Source organism: Taeniopygia guttata, chromosome 3, assembly GCF_048771995.1.
Source record: "Taeniopygia guttata chromosome 3, bTaeGut7.mat, whole genome shotgun sequence".
Taxonomy (NCBI): domain Eukaryota; kingdom Metazoa; phylum Chordata; class Aves; order Passeriformes; family Estrildidae; genus Taeniopygia; species Taeniopygia guttata.
The window spans coordinates 69,812,727-69,830,631 of NC_133027.1; the positions used below are offsets into that span (position 1 = coordinate 69,812,727).

The window sequence follows — 17,905 nt, forward strand, 5'->3', positions numbered from 1 at the left end:
ACTGAGAAAGCAATATCCATTTGTCATTTGTGTAATTACTGTACAGATCCAGTATTATTCAGAACAGAGCAATGTACAAATTCATCATAGCCAGATCAAAGCCAAGCTTGCTAAGCATTAGCTTCCAGAAGATAATGCAGTTAGAGAAGTAACATCAGAGGGCAGGAGGGGCTCAAAGACTGGGAAGTCAACAAAAGCTTTTGTGCTGTTCTTATCACTACAAGTCCATGGAAGCAATACTTTGTACAAAACAGGCAGACTCCTCAGAAGGAATTTTCTAGCCTTGCCAACTGGAAATCAATCCACTACTTTCTCCAGTCTGCACTGTGCCTAATGTAACAAGAGATAAACTAAACTGTAATTAAAAAAAAAAAAAAAAATCAACTCTAACCAACATCTATAAATAACCAAGCCACAAAATTTTAGACTCCATCGTCTATCATCTACACCCCAAAAGGTCATAACTTCATTTCACAGAGATGCTAACTCTCTGGACCTAGTTTGGATACTTTATAAGTTTAGAATTCCTGACATAACTTCTTTAATTGATTGTTAATACATCAAACAACTACAAGTGCAAAAATCTATTCTAAGTTTCTACACAGTGGAAATTCTTCTGTACTACAACAGTTATGTAATTCTTTATTCTTTTTTCTTCACTATTTTGAGCTAGAACTATCGAAGTAATCCATAATATCTCTTACCTAGTAATTCATACAAAGAATTCAGAATAGATTTCCATGCTTCTCCGGCCTCCTTCCCAGCTACATCTGCAAAGTGAGCTGCACTGCTGTATACATTCAAGCGATCAATACATTCAAGAACAAGGTTGATCATACCCTAAAAATAAAAAAGCTTATATCATCAGTGAAAAAAAAAAGTAGTTTTAGATACAAACACAAAAGATTTTCAAAAATCTAAGAAAACAAAACATGAAAGACCGGATATGAAAAACACAAGAGTATGTGCATGAAGTCAAACAACAATCTCAACAGAAAATTTAAAATTTTCCTTGATGGAGGTAATAAACATCTGCCATTTCGGATGGTCAAATTAAAACAAAATAAACAGTATTACTGACATAATTTTAGGCAAGATTTTATTCTGGAGGATGTTTACACATCTGACAAAGTATAGGCAACTATTATTACCAGAGAAATAACACACAATATTAAACAAAATGCTTAAAGAATGCTTAGTAAACCAAAACATCCTTGTAAATCATGAGATTATAACAGAAAAAAATGATTCACACATGAGGAGAAAATTATGGGTAGAGTTCAATGCACAAGGTCATCTAATTTCATTATAAAGGGAAAAAGAAGTCCATAAATGTATTTCTTCAAATATGCAAGACAAACAGCAGATCTAGAGAGATTATGAATGTAGCAAACAGTCTGACTCTTACAGGATAAAAAAAACTCACTGCAAGCATAATCCATATTAGACATCAACAGTACAGATACTGTGAAAGAATACTTGCAGATACGTAGTGGAAGATTGGGAGTAAAACTGAGAGAAGTACCTCTTCTTGGAAGAGGTTCTGGCGATTCTTCAGTGCTCTGAGCCTGTTTTGTTTGTTTTCATGCTCCAAATGTTCATCAGGGGGGTGAAAGTAGCCAATCAAGTCCTGCAGGCTCAGACTGACTGACTCGATAGGCAAATCGATGGTGGAAGACTTCACTTTCTTGCTGAGAACATCAAGGCCCCTGCAAGAAGATGCAAACTCTCCTGAGAATTGAAAATGAATTTACTTTATCATTCAAACTCTTTATTTAAAAGAAAAGATTGTTTGGATGCCAAAGCTCATTTTCTGACAGTAACTTGTCAAAAATTCTTCATATCTACCCATTCTCCATTTACCAACCTACCCCTTCCTTCCCAAACAAAATGTGAAAGATTAAAAATGTTATTTCTGGTAATATTTTTTCAAATCAAAAAAACACATTTTAATAACCTATCTATGGATGGACAGTTTCAGAGGCAGAGCAAAAGATGAAGTTTGTAAACCAGTACAAAACATCATGAAACTGGAATGGACTCAAGTTAAAGAGACCAGTCCTGCGGTGCTGTGGAGGGTCCAGATTGGCCATGGAGGCACTCAAACACATCTCTAACCTGTTTTTTAAGACCTTTTCAGTGTGGAAAGATGCAACACTACACACTCTGTCTCAGCTCTTCATTAGCCTTTTTGTTTCCCCGATATCCAATTCAAGCCTGTCCTTGCTGAAGTCTATGAACATTCTCTCTTAGAAGTAGAAGGCTGACTATTCTCATCCAGGTTACATCTGCCCCTTTGCAAATAATGCAAAGTTTCAAAAGGATAGCTACAAAAGTTTTAAAGAAAACTAAATTTTTATTGTGAGCATGTTATCCAAAGCACAATTTTTCTACTGACTTTGTGAGGAAGAACCGGAGCATACACATAAAAGAGTAATTTTCATCCTCTCCAATTCAGTTTTTTCATCTTGAAGTAGCATTCTGCCAAAACTAAACTGCTAAACACTGCCTTGGACTCCCTGTGCACTCCACAAAAATCTCCACTGTAATTTAGCAATATCTTGATTTGTGAAACCTTATCATTAAATTGTCTTTCTCTGTCTTTATCTTTTATGGCATTTTTAGAAGTTTCTATGAAGGTGTATTATTTACAAAGTGACCTACAGCTTACATTTCCTTTGTATTTCAAATGTCATACTGTAGACAATTCTCCTGACAGGTGATTTTGTCCTGTTTTTTTTAAGTACCTTGTTACATGTTTTTTAACAAATTGATATGTCTATGCCTTTGTCCGTGCCCTTATTTAGGACATGGTTGCTTCAGGTCACCATCTCCCACATTGTTTCTTTCTTGTGACAAATGAGTTCTTATGAAATTCTTATCATTCCATATAGTCTTACAGCATATCATTCTTTTTCTAATGCAAGCTACACTGATGAAAGGGCCTTTCATCAGTTACTGAAATCAAAAGCGTTTGAGAATTAGCATTTTATCAGCATTATTTAGGAATAGGAAGATAAACGCAAATTGCACACATCTGACAGGATTTTTAAATGGCTAATCACTATGAAATACAATACAACATTTTTCATGTTTCAAAATATTAAAGAAACAAGTAACATTAAAAGGAAACAAACAAGCAAAGTGTAATGTGCGGGTAGAAAGAAAGTATCATTTTAAATAAAACTTTTCCTTTACACTATTAATTTCTTCAGTATATTTGTGTTTTTTACAGATCTGTAGTTATACAGTTATCTCACTCTTCCAGGTTTTTCAAGGAAGATCACCTTTAAAAACTATATTTAGAAAAGAAAAAGCTAATTTACATACTATATGATTTAAAGCAAATTTTGGCAAGGACAAACCTCTTTTTGGTTTGTTTGCATTTTCAGTATGTTTATGTATTTAAATCAAGATTGAGCAATAAATTAATTTTAGACGATAGAGAAAGAAATTGACCAGTATCTGTCATGATGCTTATCTGCTGATAACACAAAGAATTGACAGAAAGTCCAGTTTGAGAAGCATTGATCTATTTTTTCTGAAGGATAAATTGTTCCCTCTTGTGTTAATGGCAACTTTGAATAAAACTGAAGAGAAAAATAAAAAAAAAGAAGAAAAATGATGAACAGGTCATTTTAAAAGCACACCTTATGAACCTGTTGAAAAGGAAGACTGTACTACGGATGACACGTGCTGTGCGGGATTCTTCATTCTGAGATCTGGATAGTGTTAAACCATCATCCATATGCCCTTCATGGTGCATTATTGCCTGAAAACAAAAGCAAGAAGTAGTCACTGAAAATAAGACATCAAATTAAAAGCCTGAAAACTCACATAGGAAGGCAGGCTAGGAAATGATGAAGTCACATACAAAAATAACTTTATTAAAAACAGATAATTTCAGGGTTTAGTTTCTCATGTCCAAGGATGCACCTGTACTGAGCCAGCAGGTTCAGTGCCAAAATAATCTCAAAGTTACAGCTTTTGCAAACAACATTCTTTATTTAAAAAAAGAAAAATATAAGGGGTTTTTGTTTGCTCTTTTTCTTTATCAACATTAAATGCACTTCCCTTACAGACCAGCAAATCCCTAAAACAGAAAAGGTCATAACAGGTATTCTTTACTGGTCCTCATTTCTAAGGGTGCCACTGGTCTTTTCTGACCATGCTTTGAGTAATTGCCAATAATTTACAGTTTTTCATGTGTTGTTATCATGGCTCTAATGGATTGGATGGCTCAATCCAATCCAAATAAATATTTTAAACCTCTGCTTTGTGTAGTTGTGCTATGTTAAATAGTCACAGAAAACACTGCAATGTTAAGTTGCAAAAGAATTTTTTCCCTACTTTATGATGCTGAACTAGCATTCAGCTTGGCTGTGATTATTCTATAAATAAAGAAATCTCTCAGGACTCAAGACTTGAACATTCTAGCCCAAAAGGTAATACATTTACATTGAGGAAAAAAGTACTTTAAACTAAAAGCCTCCACAATCCAAACCACATTGAAGGAAAGAATCTTAGCATATTCTATAGGTTGTTACTAATATTTTAGATTGAAATCAAATATATCCAAATTTATCAATATTTGTGAGATAATGTCTACAAGGTTAACACATGGACTTTGTCAGGTCTTCATTTTGAGAATTCAGTATACAACTTAACTTTTCAATATGTGACTGAAAAACCCCAATCTTTCATCTGGCAATCATGTTTAAAATACTTGCAATCCAGAAATTAGCTGGCTCACATAGTTCCCTTCATTTCCCGACCTCGCAGCCCCCAGCCACCCTATTGGTGCATGAAATACATTCCTGTTACAGCCTTACCTTTCGCTGCAGAGAGCCCATCCTTACAGACTTTGCATCAGCAGACTGGTATGTGAGCCACAAGCCTGTATCTACATGTTGTATGAAGCATATTGAATCCCCATACTTTATTTCAGGTGCTCCCATCCCATCCACCTCCTTTCTTGTCCCTATATCCAACTTTTCCTGATGAAGAAAAAAATGTATACATGAACAATAACCAATGTGTTAATATTTGCATAAAAAATTAAATATTAGGAAATTATCCAGAAGAGGACCTAAAAGAATATTTGAGATCCTTCTTTAAAGATATTACTAAAAAAATGGGAAAGTGTAACTTTTAATTAAAGACAAAGAAATCCCATCCATTAAAAAACCTAGCCTGTTAAACTTGAAAGGCTGTGTGCATTCATTTCACCTGCATAGCAAAGAACTAGGATCATAATTGACAGTACATGTCATTATTGAAACATAAGAGCTTACAAAATGACCCCAGATACATTGACTCCCCTAGCTGAACAAGGGGAGTTCAGCTCCACAAGAGAGAAAAAGCTCCACAAGCTTTTTCTTGGGCACTTGGGATTTTTTCCAGCCTGGAAAAGATGAACTCCATCCAACAATCACTGAGAGATGGCCTTTAATCTGTCACTGCCCAACAATGGGCTCAGCACTTGCTGAAAAAAGCAATCCATTTCTGCATGATCAGCCTGCAAACTATTAATGGCATGACAGCACATCATTCCAGCTGGTACCCTGTAGAGACAAAAGTTGTTTCAGGAGAGGACATATATCCCAAACAATACTAGAGTTTGTGACTTATTTGAGGTGTTTCCCCAATGCCTAGTTCTCCTAAGCAAAAACTACTTCTGAACAGACGTGTATGGACAAACAGCCCATGCATCCTTCTTCCTGGCAGATCATCCATTTAATCTCTCCAAAAACATAAGGTTCAACTGACCAATATACCTATTTGGCTGTACGTTCTGTATGCAACATGATCCCCTTAACCAGGTACAGCTTCAATATTCTGGGCTTCTCCTGATCAGCAGGAGACAAGCATCTTCCTGCAGCTACTCAGAGTAATGTTACAAATAGAGGCACAAAAACAACTTCTTTTTCTACCTGTCTACCATCATGGAAGATCAGAAGAATGGTTACTTCATACACATGTGCCCTGACAATGTGGGAAGGCAGTTTCACATGAAAGTTGAGAAAGATTGGTGTTTATATACAAACAGACAATAATCTCTAACTTATTAAAGGTTTTTTTAAAGCATTTTTAAAATATTTTTAAATATCCTATCACTATGTTTTCAGCCTACACTCATGAATGCATTTTGAAGCATCTGAAAAAAAAAAAAAAGTACAATGGTATGGCGGTGAAATTCTTATGATTCCTTTTCATAATATTACATTTTCAGATATAATATATTCATCAATTCAATTCATTTTCTGATTGTTTCTCAATAGAGATGTTAATTTCACTACCTAATAAATGACTTTCAGCACTTCTTAAATGCTGAAATTCTTACTAAAATCGTGTCCACTGATGTCCATTGTAGTGACTGATTCATTAATCATCTGATGCCAATTAGAGTTATTGTATGCTTCTATTTCCTTATTAACCTATTATTTTCTCATATAATTTCTCTAAATGTTGTATTCAATTAATTCAAAAGCTATCACAACCTGAATGTAGTAACAGTTGGAAATTGAACAGTTACTTATAATAAGACATTGCAAATAAATTATGATACAGGAAAAAATAAATTAAATCCTGATTTAAAGTTCCAGTTTTTGAATTCTCTTTGTAACTAGAAGATACTGTGAATACATACTCTGCTTCTACATTGTAAAATCTCCTTTTTTTCAGGTCTTACAATTAATTTCTTAAGATGTGAATACAAGAATTCACAAATTTTCTCATAAAGCACAGTAAATGAGTTGAGGGATTATTCATTTAACATATTTTTGCATTCTTTTTTAAAAATCTACCGGCTGTAGCAGAAAGTGAAGGGGTTTGATACTGAAATCTTTATCCTAATTAAAATTAAATTTACTTGGCATAAAAATTGCAGTGCCAACAATTTGCCAGAGGATCACTGTTCTCACTGATCTAAGTACACTAACATCTCTGTGTTATGTTTAAAGCCCAGACTGAAATCAATCCCATTAAAGCGAGCTCTGCAAAATAAATATAGCAGCCAGGAAAGCTATTATATAGTGTCAAAGTTGAATTACATGTAGGAGAGAAACAAAAGACTAGAGGATGCTGTGGGGGCACCAGGTATTACACCATTCATTTGGGAGCTTAAAGACATTGAGCTTTTTGTGGGAGTGAACGGGAACCACAAATTGTTTATAAAGGGGAAGATTTGAATGGAGTGCTCAGTTCACATCAATAAACAGCAGGTAGTTGAGAAAGTACATCAATCTCATTAGCTATAGTACAGTAGTTCATCAATGAAAATGAGGATTTGAAAAATATCAGAAATCACCATGTCACTAATCAGGAATGGTGCATTGGCACAGACCTTACATGGTGCAAGTTTCCAGCCACGCTCTTACCACATATGTAACTTGTCATTACCAAACCATCTGCTAATTCTTCCTACAGCTTCTTCTCAAATAAAGCCTTCAGTTTTATTTGTAATCTAGTCCCATTTTCAGATGCTAGCCGTGTCTAAACAAGGATCAAAAATCTTCATTTATTACACCTGGACCAAACAGCAACAAATGGGTTTTGCAACAGTTTGTAAACCATCTCAGAAGTTCAAAACAAGAATGAATTGGAAATGAACAGGTTTATTGAACAATAGGCCAGATTTTCTCCAGAAGGCTGTTCTCTTTATAAACACTGTTTATTCCATGCATACAAGAGCACAAGGCAACCTTTCCACTTTTGTTGTGCGCTAAATGAGCAAAATCTTTTAAAAATTATATAATTCTAATTTTTAAAAATTATTCTCTGAAGCCTCACCTCAACCATTATTTCAGTCTAATGTTTCTGTTTAATTCCTTATAACATTCCAAAACAGATTGCCTTGATTAAGGCTTGTCCTTTCAACTTTACCTCTTGTCATCTGACCTAGCCCATACTCTCTGTGGCACAATTTCAGGACTGATATTTTAAGACCTCACTGACTGCAAGAAGCTTATTTATCGTTGCTCTTTAAATTAATATAATTTCCCTTAAATTTTAGAATAAAGAAGAAAGAAAAAGCTGAAGACATAAAAATACACGCCATACAATACTATTAAAATTGATGTGTTCCTGTCCACTGGAAAAGACTACCGACAGGAAAAGCAGACTTGGTACAGAATGTACAAACATTACTAAATTGGTAAAATTACCCTATTTCAGTGGAGCAGTGATACTAAAACAATGTTCTTTGTCAAAAAGAATCAATATTGAGTAAATGGAAGAGGAAAAAAAATCCACAAAACTTGATCTCTACAAAAACAAGTCTATTAAAAGAGCCATATGTTTGGGAAATAAATTGTAGAAATCTGTGGATATCCTGTGCTGAATGAAGCAGAACTACTGGAGAATAAAAAGAAAAAAATAATGTTCTGAATTTCACCTTCTTTAAAGGATAATATATTTTGAATTTAATGATAATTATTAGGGTAATATATGATAACCAGAGAACAAAGGCTGATTACCAGAAAGACAAATTAAGTGACAGCTAATTAAGCTCCTCAGAAAACCCTTATCTTCTGGGTGGTGGTTTGCAACACTTGGTGATACTGTCAAGCTTTCACGAAAAAAGAAATAAAACAAAGCAAACAAACAAATAAAACCCTTTAGCTTTCTATTTCTCTTCTGGGGTATTTTTTAAATAAAGCACTGGCAAGCTAATATGTTTAAGATGATGAGCCCTTGCAAAAAATAGGGTATTAAAAAAAATAAATGTTGAGCTTCTATACTTGCATGTGAATCTTCAGGTTTGCAGGTGATACATTTTCTGCAAACATGAAAGCCGGTTTTCAATATAGAAATTGAAGTTATCTACTCACATGCTTGAAGGAAATGATCCCTTAACACTTTCCTCTCCCTTGTTTGCTTTTGCCTATTTAAAGCTAACTTACTATTGTACAACGAGTGGGAGCTTCACAATTCTTCCCACCTCCTTCCTACTGCAAGGAAGAATTATGACTGTGGCAAGAAAGGGGATGAAATTTGAATAAGAAAGACCTAGCCACTTGAAACACCCATTGATTTATATACTCTGTATTCAATAAAGAAGATTACCGGCTCCCTCCTATCCATGAATAATTTTTTTGGGTGCTAGGTACATACAACAATATAACTGAAAGTTTGGATGGTTTGTTCAAACATTCTCAGAGGAAAAGAGACCCTAAATGTGCATAACTTCTTTACAGAAGCCTTTCTACCACTCCTATAATTTGAAGTCTTTTTTTTAATACTCTTTCCCAGAGAGGGAAGGCACCTAAAATTTTTAATGATGATGATAAAGTGAAATGTGACACTCCTATAAGAAGTCCAGAGCAGGAGACTGAATCACAGAGTGGGTCAGGTTGGGAAGTATCACACTGAGTCATCTGGTCCAAGTTCCCTGCTTAAGCAGGGTCATTCTAGAGCACATGACAGAGGATTGCATCCAGATTCAACTCATCTTCAGCAAAACATATACTCCTCCTCCTCCTCTGTGGTATCTCTATAATTCCCTCCAAGAAATTAATTTGTTAAAATTAATGTTGATATCTACAACATTTACCTCAAATATGATCTCTTAGACTTCCAATTTCTTTAAAAATCTATACTTAAACAGCAGTAAGATTACATTTGCCATGTGCTGATTAGTTTATATATACCACTTTAAATTCTCTCATTACTTCAAGCATTGATTATCATAACAAGTTTCTACCTGCCCCAAAGCCTTTTGTCTCTGCTCTGCTCAGCATAGGATATGTTTGGCAACTAGAAACAAAATAAATGTTAATCTTTCATTTTGAGCATGGCAGAAAAAATAATTTCATAATTAAAAAATCTCAAAATAATTTAAAATGAGACTTCCAAATTCAGGCTGGCAAAAAAGAATAAAAAGGAACTTCAAATACAATATCACCTAATCTCCAAAGCACAAGTGCCTGCTACATAGAAAATAGAGACAAACCACCTTATTCATATCAACAGGTGACATTCGTTATTGCTAAAAATTCTTGCCTTTGAGTATTTTTTTGACTAAATAATCCATGTAACAGTAGAGAAGAGTATATTGTTCCACTCTTTTTGGAGCAATCCCTGCTGATAATCCATCTTGAAAATCAGTGAGTGAATTATTCTACCCCTCTTGCTTTCAAGTGTTGAAATCTATAGCAGCTGCAAAAAGAAATTCCCAATATGGTTGCACTGCATTGTCCTAAAATTCTTAAGCATTTCTATGATTTTCTAATTGGTTTCAAGAAAGATATATTGTCTGGGTCTCAAAACCATCACCAGAACTACAGTCTTTGTTATCAAATTGCAAAAGGCTATATACCTCCTGCTTTTGGGTATCATTTCTTATCTTCCCAAGCAGGCAAATAATTAAAAAAAAAATATAGACATATAAATTAAATGGTACAGAGAAGTTATTGACTAATCCTGTTTGTTGTTACTTTGTATTTTAGAAGACAGTTTTTTTACAACAACAAAATTATTGTTGGAAAATTTTCAGACAGAAAAAGATGAAAAGTATGAGAAATAAAGGACACTTAAGAATTTATCAGAGAATTATTTACCCACTACATAAGTACTGGTTTAAACTCAAAATGCTTATTGGAGCTGTCAAAATAAAAAGTCAGACTCTGGTAACTTCATATTAGACTACAGTAAAGTATCTGCTGAGAGAAATCCTGAATTTCCCATTTAATTTCAGTAACTCACAATATAAAATTTTCCTATGTCAGACAGCAGGTATAAGCAGTGAAGCAGCAGAGAAATTAATCACAAAAACAAATTAGAAATTAGTATACTGCTCAAAAGTAGGAAAGCAGTATAAATAAACCTCAACCCAAGCAATGAAACAACAACAAAAACCAACATATTAACATGGAAAAAAAAAAAAGAAACCCACAAACAGACAGGTAGCAATACTTAGAGAATGTATGGTAAAAGAAGCTTTCTAGTTATTGATTAGACTGCATTTTGGAATTTTTTAAATCAGTTTTTATAACTGTAATAATTATTGCAATCACAACAAACAAAATATCTAAATCTTGCTTTTTAAAGAGATTGGAAGTATTACTAGTAATATTAATGCTGCACTGATTCCATACCTTGGAAGACCGAAAACAGAATGCTGTAGATTTTACATCTGCCTTCTCTTTGTCTGTAAGAAGAAGACTCTTGTCATCCAGGAGACTTAAATATTTTCCTGTTGTTATATGTCTTAGCCTGAATGGCTGTCCCCATCTAATGTGGCTTCCACTCCACCTAAGAGAGTCCATAAAAAATATCTATTAATTTTTTTTTAACTATTGGCAATAATATTTTAAAGTAAAATATATTGCCAACTAGTTGCTACAAAATATAAGATTCATGTGTTGGATTATCAGCAAGAAAGTGGCTACTTCGTGGTTATCCCAAATAAAACCATTCCAATAAATAATCTTAAGGTCTTCTTTTGCACAAGCTGCCTTTGTTCAGATTGAGTTCCTCTTGAGAGAAGGTACAGACCGCCTACAGAAAAGGAGGCTCATGCTGTACACAGAGTTTAGATCTGCCAGTTCCCTCTCCAACATTTCATCTACCAGCAGCTGCCATTCTCCACTCTCCCAGAGATCTTTTAGTAGTCAGTAGATTTTAAGCACACTTTAAATGTTTCGCAAAAACAAAATGTCCAAAATAAAAATATAAAACTTCCTAAAATAAATATGAAAAAATATTAAGCAAAAAAAGGCCCAGGTTCTTCATATTCTATGGAAGTAAGAAAGGTAAAATTTATCTAAGCTCCCCAAAAATTATTCACCTTAAAGTACAGGTCACAGCTTTCCAACTTCTTGCCATAAACTGAAAATTCAACCCTGCTGCTGTTCCTGTTTAATTCCTGAGCTTGTGTAGGGGTTACTAAGGAGTATGTACTAGACAAAGGCTTTTCAGATTGGAAAACTTCTATAACTTTTTCTAGTCTTCACAGAATTTTCTTCAGTTATATATCTGCAAAAGTTTGCACTTCAGAAGTATGTGAATGCTGCATTTTGGAGAGGAAATCATGTATTTCTTCTGTATATCTAGGTATATGTTTTTGTATGTATCCACATGGAAGTCTGAAATTCCCCTTAAGTTAGAACTTACACAGGTTTAAGTTAAAGTCATTTTCATTTTCACTGACAGACAGATGTATCAGGTTAAAGCACTTACCTATTTAACACCAACATCCCGTTGTTTAAATGTGTCTTCTTTAATGTTGGCCATATTGCATGCAAAGTATGCAAAACCAATTTGGCAAACATTTTCAAAGTGCCTTTTTTAAAATGCTTCTTTTTTGTAACAGGATTTATTACACTTCAGTGATTAAACTTCTAAGCCTTTTTAGCTATTTGCTTTAAAGGGAACAGAAGAATAAAAATGTTTTCGCCTCAAATATATTTTTTTTGAAATCTATAATCTCTTCTGTTTAAATTGAGGGAGCTTTGGGTAGAAAGAAATAGGGAAGCTTTATATCTTAGAAACACATTTATTTTCTTCTGTCTTCTGCACAGCAACGTCCATATACTCCACAAAAGAGCATCTGAGTCCAGTGTTCTAGCATAGCTTCTGTTTCTCTAGTTGGTAAAATGTCAGGTCATGAATCTCAGGTATTGTGTTGGCGGGTCTGGTAAATTACATTGGTTCTGCACCTTTTATATTACAGGTCATGCTGGGGAGCTGCCTTTTCTTTTGTCTGATTCAATTTTCTTTTGGCCCCAAAAAGCTACTGACCATGAGGAAAAAAACAAAAAAAAAAATAGCATAATTGAGCCACGCTTCTAGTTCATGCCTGCAGGATAGGAAAAATAGCAATTCATGTGCACTTGCAAAAAGAAGCTTTTTGAGCAGGAAGTATCTTGTGAAGACATTTCTGACTACTAAAAATATTTTTTGCAGTGTGCCAGCATGAACTCTGCCACCTTTTGGGAAAGAAAGAAATGCTGAGCAATAATATTTGGTGTCCCATGGCAGGGCATCCCAAGGGCATCTGTCCATGTAGACCGCCAGGCAATTTTTACAAGCATTCTCTACTAATGAACAGAATTGAGAAAAAAAATTGTTCCTTTAGAAACATGTAAAATTCACATAGCATTATAGTTGCAGTCATTCTGGGGAGGACTGCAATAGATTGAGAACTTCAAGCATGGATACATAAAGCATTTGGCTGAATATTAATGGACTGCAATTCAGCAATGAACATATATAGCAATTAGAGTATCATACAGGAAATGGACTGGTGAGAGAAGTGTAGGAGAGAGTGTTATTCTTGCGATTTGATTGGGTTCTTTATTTCCTTTTAAGAAAATCCTGTTTCCTAAAAAGAAAGATAACTACTCCCTTTGTAATAATTGTTTTGACAGTTCTTACAATTTCTTTCAGTCATGTATATTGAAATGTTTACCCTTCAAAAGTTTGTATACAATGCCTTTCAAAGTGATGTATATGATGGTCATAACAGAAACCTGTAATTACTTGAATCCCCACGTTCCTCCAGTGCTGCTTATGAGGGAAGTAAATGCCATGGGGAAAAAAAAAAAAGCCAGAGATCGTTCCAGAGTTTCATTGTTGTCATCAGTGTCTCAGGGTCCATTTTAGTCAAAAAGAAAAGACTCACTGCCCTATCGCTGACATTTAATGTCATCCTATTAATAAAATGCACACAGAGGAAACAGCATCATTGGAATGTAACCTTTTCATAAGCTTCTCTGATTTAATCTCTAAAGAGCAATCATTTATTCCTCACTAGAAACTTTATCATAAGCACATATCATAATATGATTTAAATGCAGTTTTACACTGCAATTACCTTAACAAAAAAGGCACAATTCCTTACCATTACTCCAACATTTCCAATAATGCATGATTGCTTTTTTTCTTTTAATTTTTTTTTTAAGTCTTCCAAATGGCTTAAACAAGCTAGGGATGGGGGGGGGGGGGGGGGGGGGGGGAATGTCACAAGTGATTTTTATTTTATGGAAACCAATTCTGTTTTTGTCCTTTATGTGCTAAAAATGTAAACTGTGAATTCACTGACAGATATAACAACTTGAAAAAATAATCAAAACACACAGTCTCTCTATAGGAACTTTTTAATGAAAGTCATATAAGGCAGTTTTAAAGGATTATTTTCGTTTTACTCATCTGGATGCATATCATTTTGATTTTAAAGAATTGCTCTCATGATACAAAAAGTGTCTTGCCAAATGTCATCCTTTTTCCGAGATAGGTTTTACTTACGCAACTCTTAGAGTCTCTAGTCGCCAAAGGGAACGAGCATGAATGGACACAGCACCACCTTCATAATGGACAGTTCTGAAAACCAAGCAATGGCACAGACTAAATGTTCAGCAGAATTCATCATCCTATGTTTTTGTTCATTTAACCACATTGCTCATTTTAAGATTGTCAAAACAATTATTGCATTTGTCAGATTCAAAGGTTATTATATTCAAAACCCAGTCTTGTCAATTAAATCTTCGGACATGGTTATTTAAATTTTGTTTTAATTGTCCTTACCATCCATAATTGTAACATTCACACTAACAAGGTTTATACAGCATTTGCTTAGACATTTTTCTTAGTGTTTTAAAGATGAAGAATCCAGAGGAAAAACAGTACCAATAACCTGATAATTACAATATTTCTAGATTCTAACAAAAACCAAGTATCAAATAATGATTAAGATTTGTGAGCACTGCATGTATCTCCCAGGAAAGTATTGTTTTCTCAGAGCTTATACTATTAAGATAACTGCAACTTATTACACTGAATTTTGAAGATGTACTTATTTAGCACTTTATTTTAATACCATAACACCTAAGATATAACAACAACCACACTGACACAGTCTTCACACATCTCAGATGTTAACAGCTTCCTATTTACAAACTTTTCTATGTAATGACCTCTCTAATTCCTGGATATAACCAGAAATCTAAGTATCACTAGAAAAACATCAATTAAGACTAAAAAAGATAGATTCCCCACCCCTCCCCCGCCATTATTCTACATACAGATAAGTGATCTATACTGGATGTACAACATGTTTAAGATCGAAGGTCATCAAAAGCACTGAGCAGATAACCCTGTTTTGCTTCAAAGTAAACACTAAGGAAAGTTAGCATTCCCATTCTAAATTTAGGGAGCCATTCTTTGTATTGTGTCCTGCCTGTACCTATATTTCTGCTCTATGACATGGACACAATTTAAAAGCCTAAGCCTTACCTTTGGGCAAATACATAAAAGAGTCACTTAAGGAAAGGAGTGATGTCACTATCAGATCAAGCATATCAGGGAAGACTACCAAACAATGGCCTAGTTTTATAGATCCTGGAAGAGCTAATGTTTTGAGTAAATATTGTGAACTTCAGTCAAGATCAGGCACCACTAAAAATAGCTAGCAACATAACTTAAGGGAATATTAATAACTAAATTGTAGGCATTCCCCATTCTTTGCTAAAAGCAATTTTTCACAACTACAGTTTTGGAATCAAGTACATGCTACTTATTGGCTTTACCTTTCAAAGTCCTCCTGTGGATATAATACAGAAGGACTAAACGTTTAACACAGAGGAAAACCCAGCATTGAAAGAAATGGTTCAAAACCAAAAGAAATAAAATATGTTTCTCAGTATTGTTAAGCATACATGAAACTATAGATGTGCTAACATTTATTTTGGAATATATTGAAAACTATTATGGAAATAAAAACTCCCAGACATTGTGTAAGAACGTAGATGAATCATACAGGAAAAAAAATTAGTCCAAACACAAAATAAATACATCTCACTACAATTACAGAATCAGAAACACTGAACATTCATGACCCAGGTATAAATAGAAACGATGGCACGTGTTCCACGTAGCAAGAAATTACAGATGGATATAAATATGTACAATATTCACCCCTTGACCTTATATCCACTATTTTCTCCAAGTATTATCTCAGCCATTTGCTGCAATAGTTTGTGATTCTAGGAGCAGGTGGTAAGTATTAGCAAGTCTCTCATTTCCCTCTCACTGAAGGAAGTGAAATTCAAGGCAATCTTATTTTTTACTGAAATTTACCTTTATTATTACAGTAAAATGTAATTGTTAAACAACCTTGAATTCAGCTATTTCTCTGTTCAGATATTCTCTTTGTGCATCAGGTATTTGTTCAAATTCTTCTTCTGCAGCTAACAGACCAAGACTGGGTTTATGTGGTAACATTTTGAGAATAACAGATCAGATTTCACCCTGGTTGGTGGATTTGGATTGGGAGTGGGAGGGTGTGGGTCGTTTGTTTGGGTAGCTTGGGTGGGGATTGTTGGTTTTTTTCAAAGCTGAAACATTGTGATTACATCATGGCTTATTTCAATATGAACTTCACTCACAAAAATACATTTGAAATCCTAGCACTTGCATATGAATTAGTGACTTTTTTTTCTATTTTTCCAATGCATTTTATCCAAATATTCTGCATGTATAGATTAAGGATATTAACTACCATAACAAAATATCTATAAGCAATTCAGAACCTTCGAGACTTTTCAGTTAGTCTTTATTATTAGCCTTTATCTAGTTAATTAGTTGGTGTAATTAAGCCATTTTTTGGTCTGACCTATGACTGTAAGTTAAATTTAAAACATCATCCTTTTCCTGACTTTGTCGCTCATGTACCTTAACCCGAACCAGAGCTGGGACTGGCACGGCATTTATCTCCCTGTGTCCGGGTTTGCTTGTGCAGCACCAGGGACAGCGCCACGGCCCTGCGGGACCGTGCCCTGCTTTCCCCGGCTCACTCTCAGCGCTCAACTCCAGCTTGCCAAGAGTTGCAGGGGATGCAGGGACAAAGAGACAGTAAGCATCAAAAAGAAAGCTCCATATCTGAATATATCATCTTTAATTTTAATAATTAATTAATTACACAGGTTTAAAATAGACTACCACGTGTCAACCCCCCTGGAAAGCCATTATTGAATTTATATTCTTATTAAAGTATTGTTCAGCAGAGAGAGGGCAACCATTTCACTGAAACTCACTGACTACAAATAGGAATTAAATGAGGTTAACAGAAATTACATTAAATGACAGTGTTACGATACTGCTGAAGAAATCTTGATTGAAGAAACTGCAAATCCTAAGTTCCACACTAAGAAAATAATGGAACAAATCTCAGTTACTTGGAATTAACTAGGGCAATATAAAGAACAATAGTGTACCTGGATCCCACACAAACAAATAAATCCAAATAAGATGTCAGAGTTGAAGTGAAAGAAATTTTTCCACTCCTCTCAATGACAGACAAGCCTGGTTTTTGTTTGAAATAAAGAGCACTATTTAGGTATTCAAAATAATTTTTAAAAGCAAAGCCATCATTATTCAAGGCTCAAGGGTTGTTTGGGGTGCAGGGGAAAGGTTATTGACTTATGCTGATTGAAAACTTTGAGTTCATATTTCAGTCATAAATCATGCTCCACACATGCTGGATCCCAAATTTTCTGAGGTACAACAGACCTCATTAGAGTGTAATGCTGTAAGAAAAGGTGTCAGAGAATGGCATGGAAAAAAAAAAAGGGATTAGCTAAGTCATACTGATTTTGACCATCACTTTAAAAGCCTGTTCATCCCTGAGACTAACACTAAGTGTTCAATGTAATTTACAAAAGCCTTAACATAATAAGTTTCACACAAAGAAAGCCTCAAAGGCAGGAATGGTAAAACTGCTTCTGAAATTAGGCTACATTTAGCCATTCCCTCATGAAGGCCTATTCTGAATGGATGGTTTGAGAAACTGGAGTCTGCTCCAGCACAAATGATACTTTGAAAAGCCAGGAACGCTTTTCTCTCTGTCACAGGTAATTGCTTTCCATAATGAAATATTTCTGAAGAGTCCAAATTGCACTGCAGTCAT

At 34.6% G+C, this 17,905-nt stretch overlaps 1 protein-coding gene across 10 annotated transcripts in view; it reads right to left on the reverse strand.

Moving 5' to 3' along the window:
• RYR2 (ryanodine receptor 2) overlaps positions 1-17,905 on the reverse strand; it is a 370,524-nt gene that overhangs the window by 178,145 nt on the left and 174,474 nt on the right. For all 10 annotated transcript variants that reach the window (XM_030268235.4, XM_072927080.1, XM_030268232.4 and 7 more), the window contains 6 exons: positions 14,248-14,322; positions 11,097-11,253; positions 4,833-4,997; positions 3,651-3,772; positions 1,526-1,709; positions 705-840 (listed from right to left, as the gene is read on the reverse strand). In XM_030268235.4, coding sequence (XP_030124095.4) covers positions 705-840; positions 1,526-1,709; positions 3,651-3,772; positions 4,833-4,997; positions 11,097-11,253; positions 14,248-14,322 — 839 coding nt within the window. The remainder of the gene's footprint in view (positions 1-704; positions 841-1,525; positions 1,710-3,650; positions 3,773-4,832; positions 4,998-11,096; positions 11,254-14,247; positions 14,323-17,905) is intronic.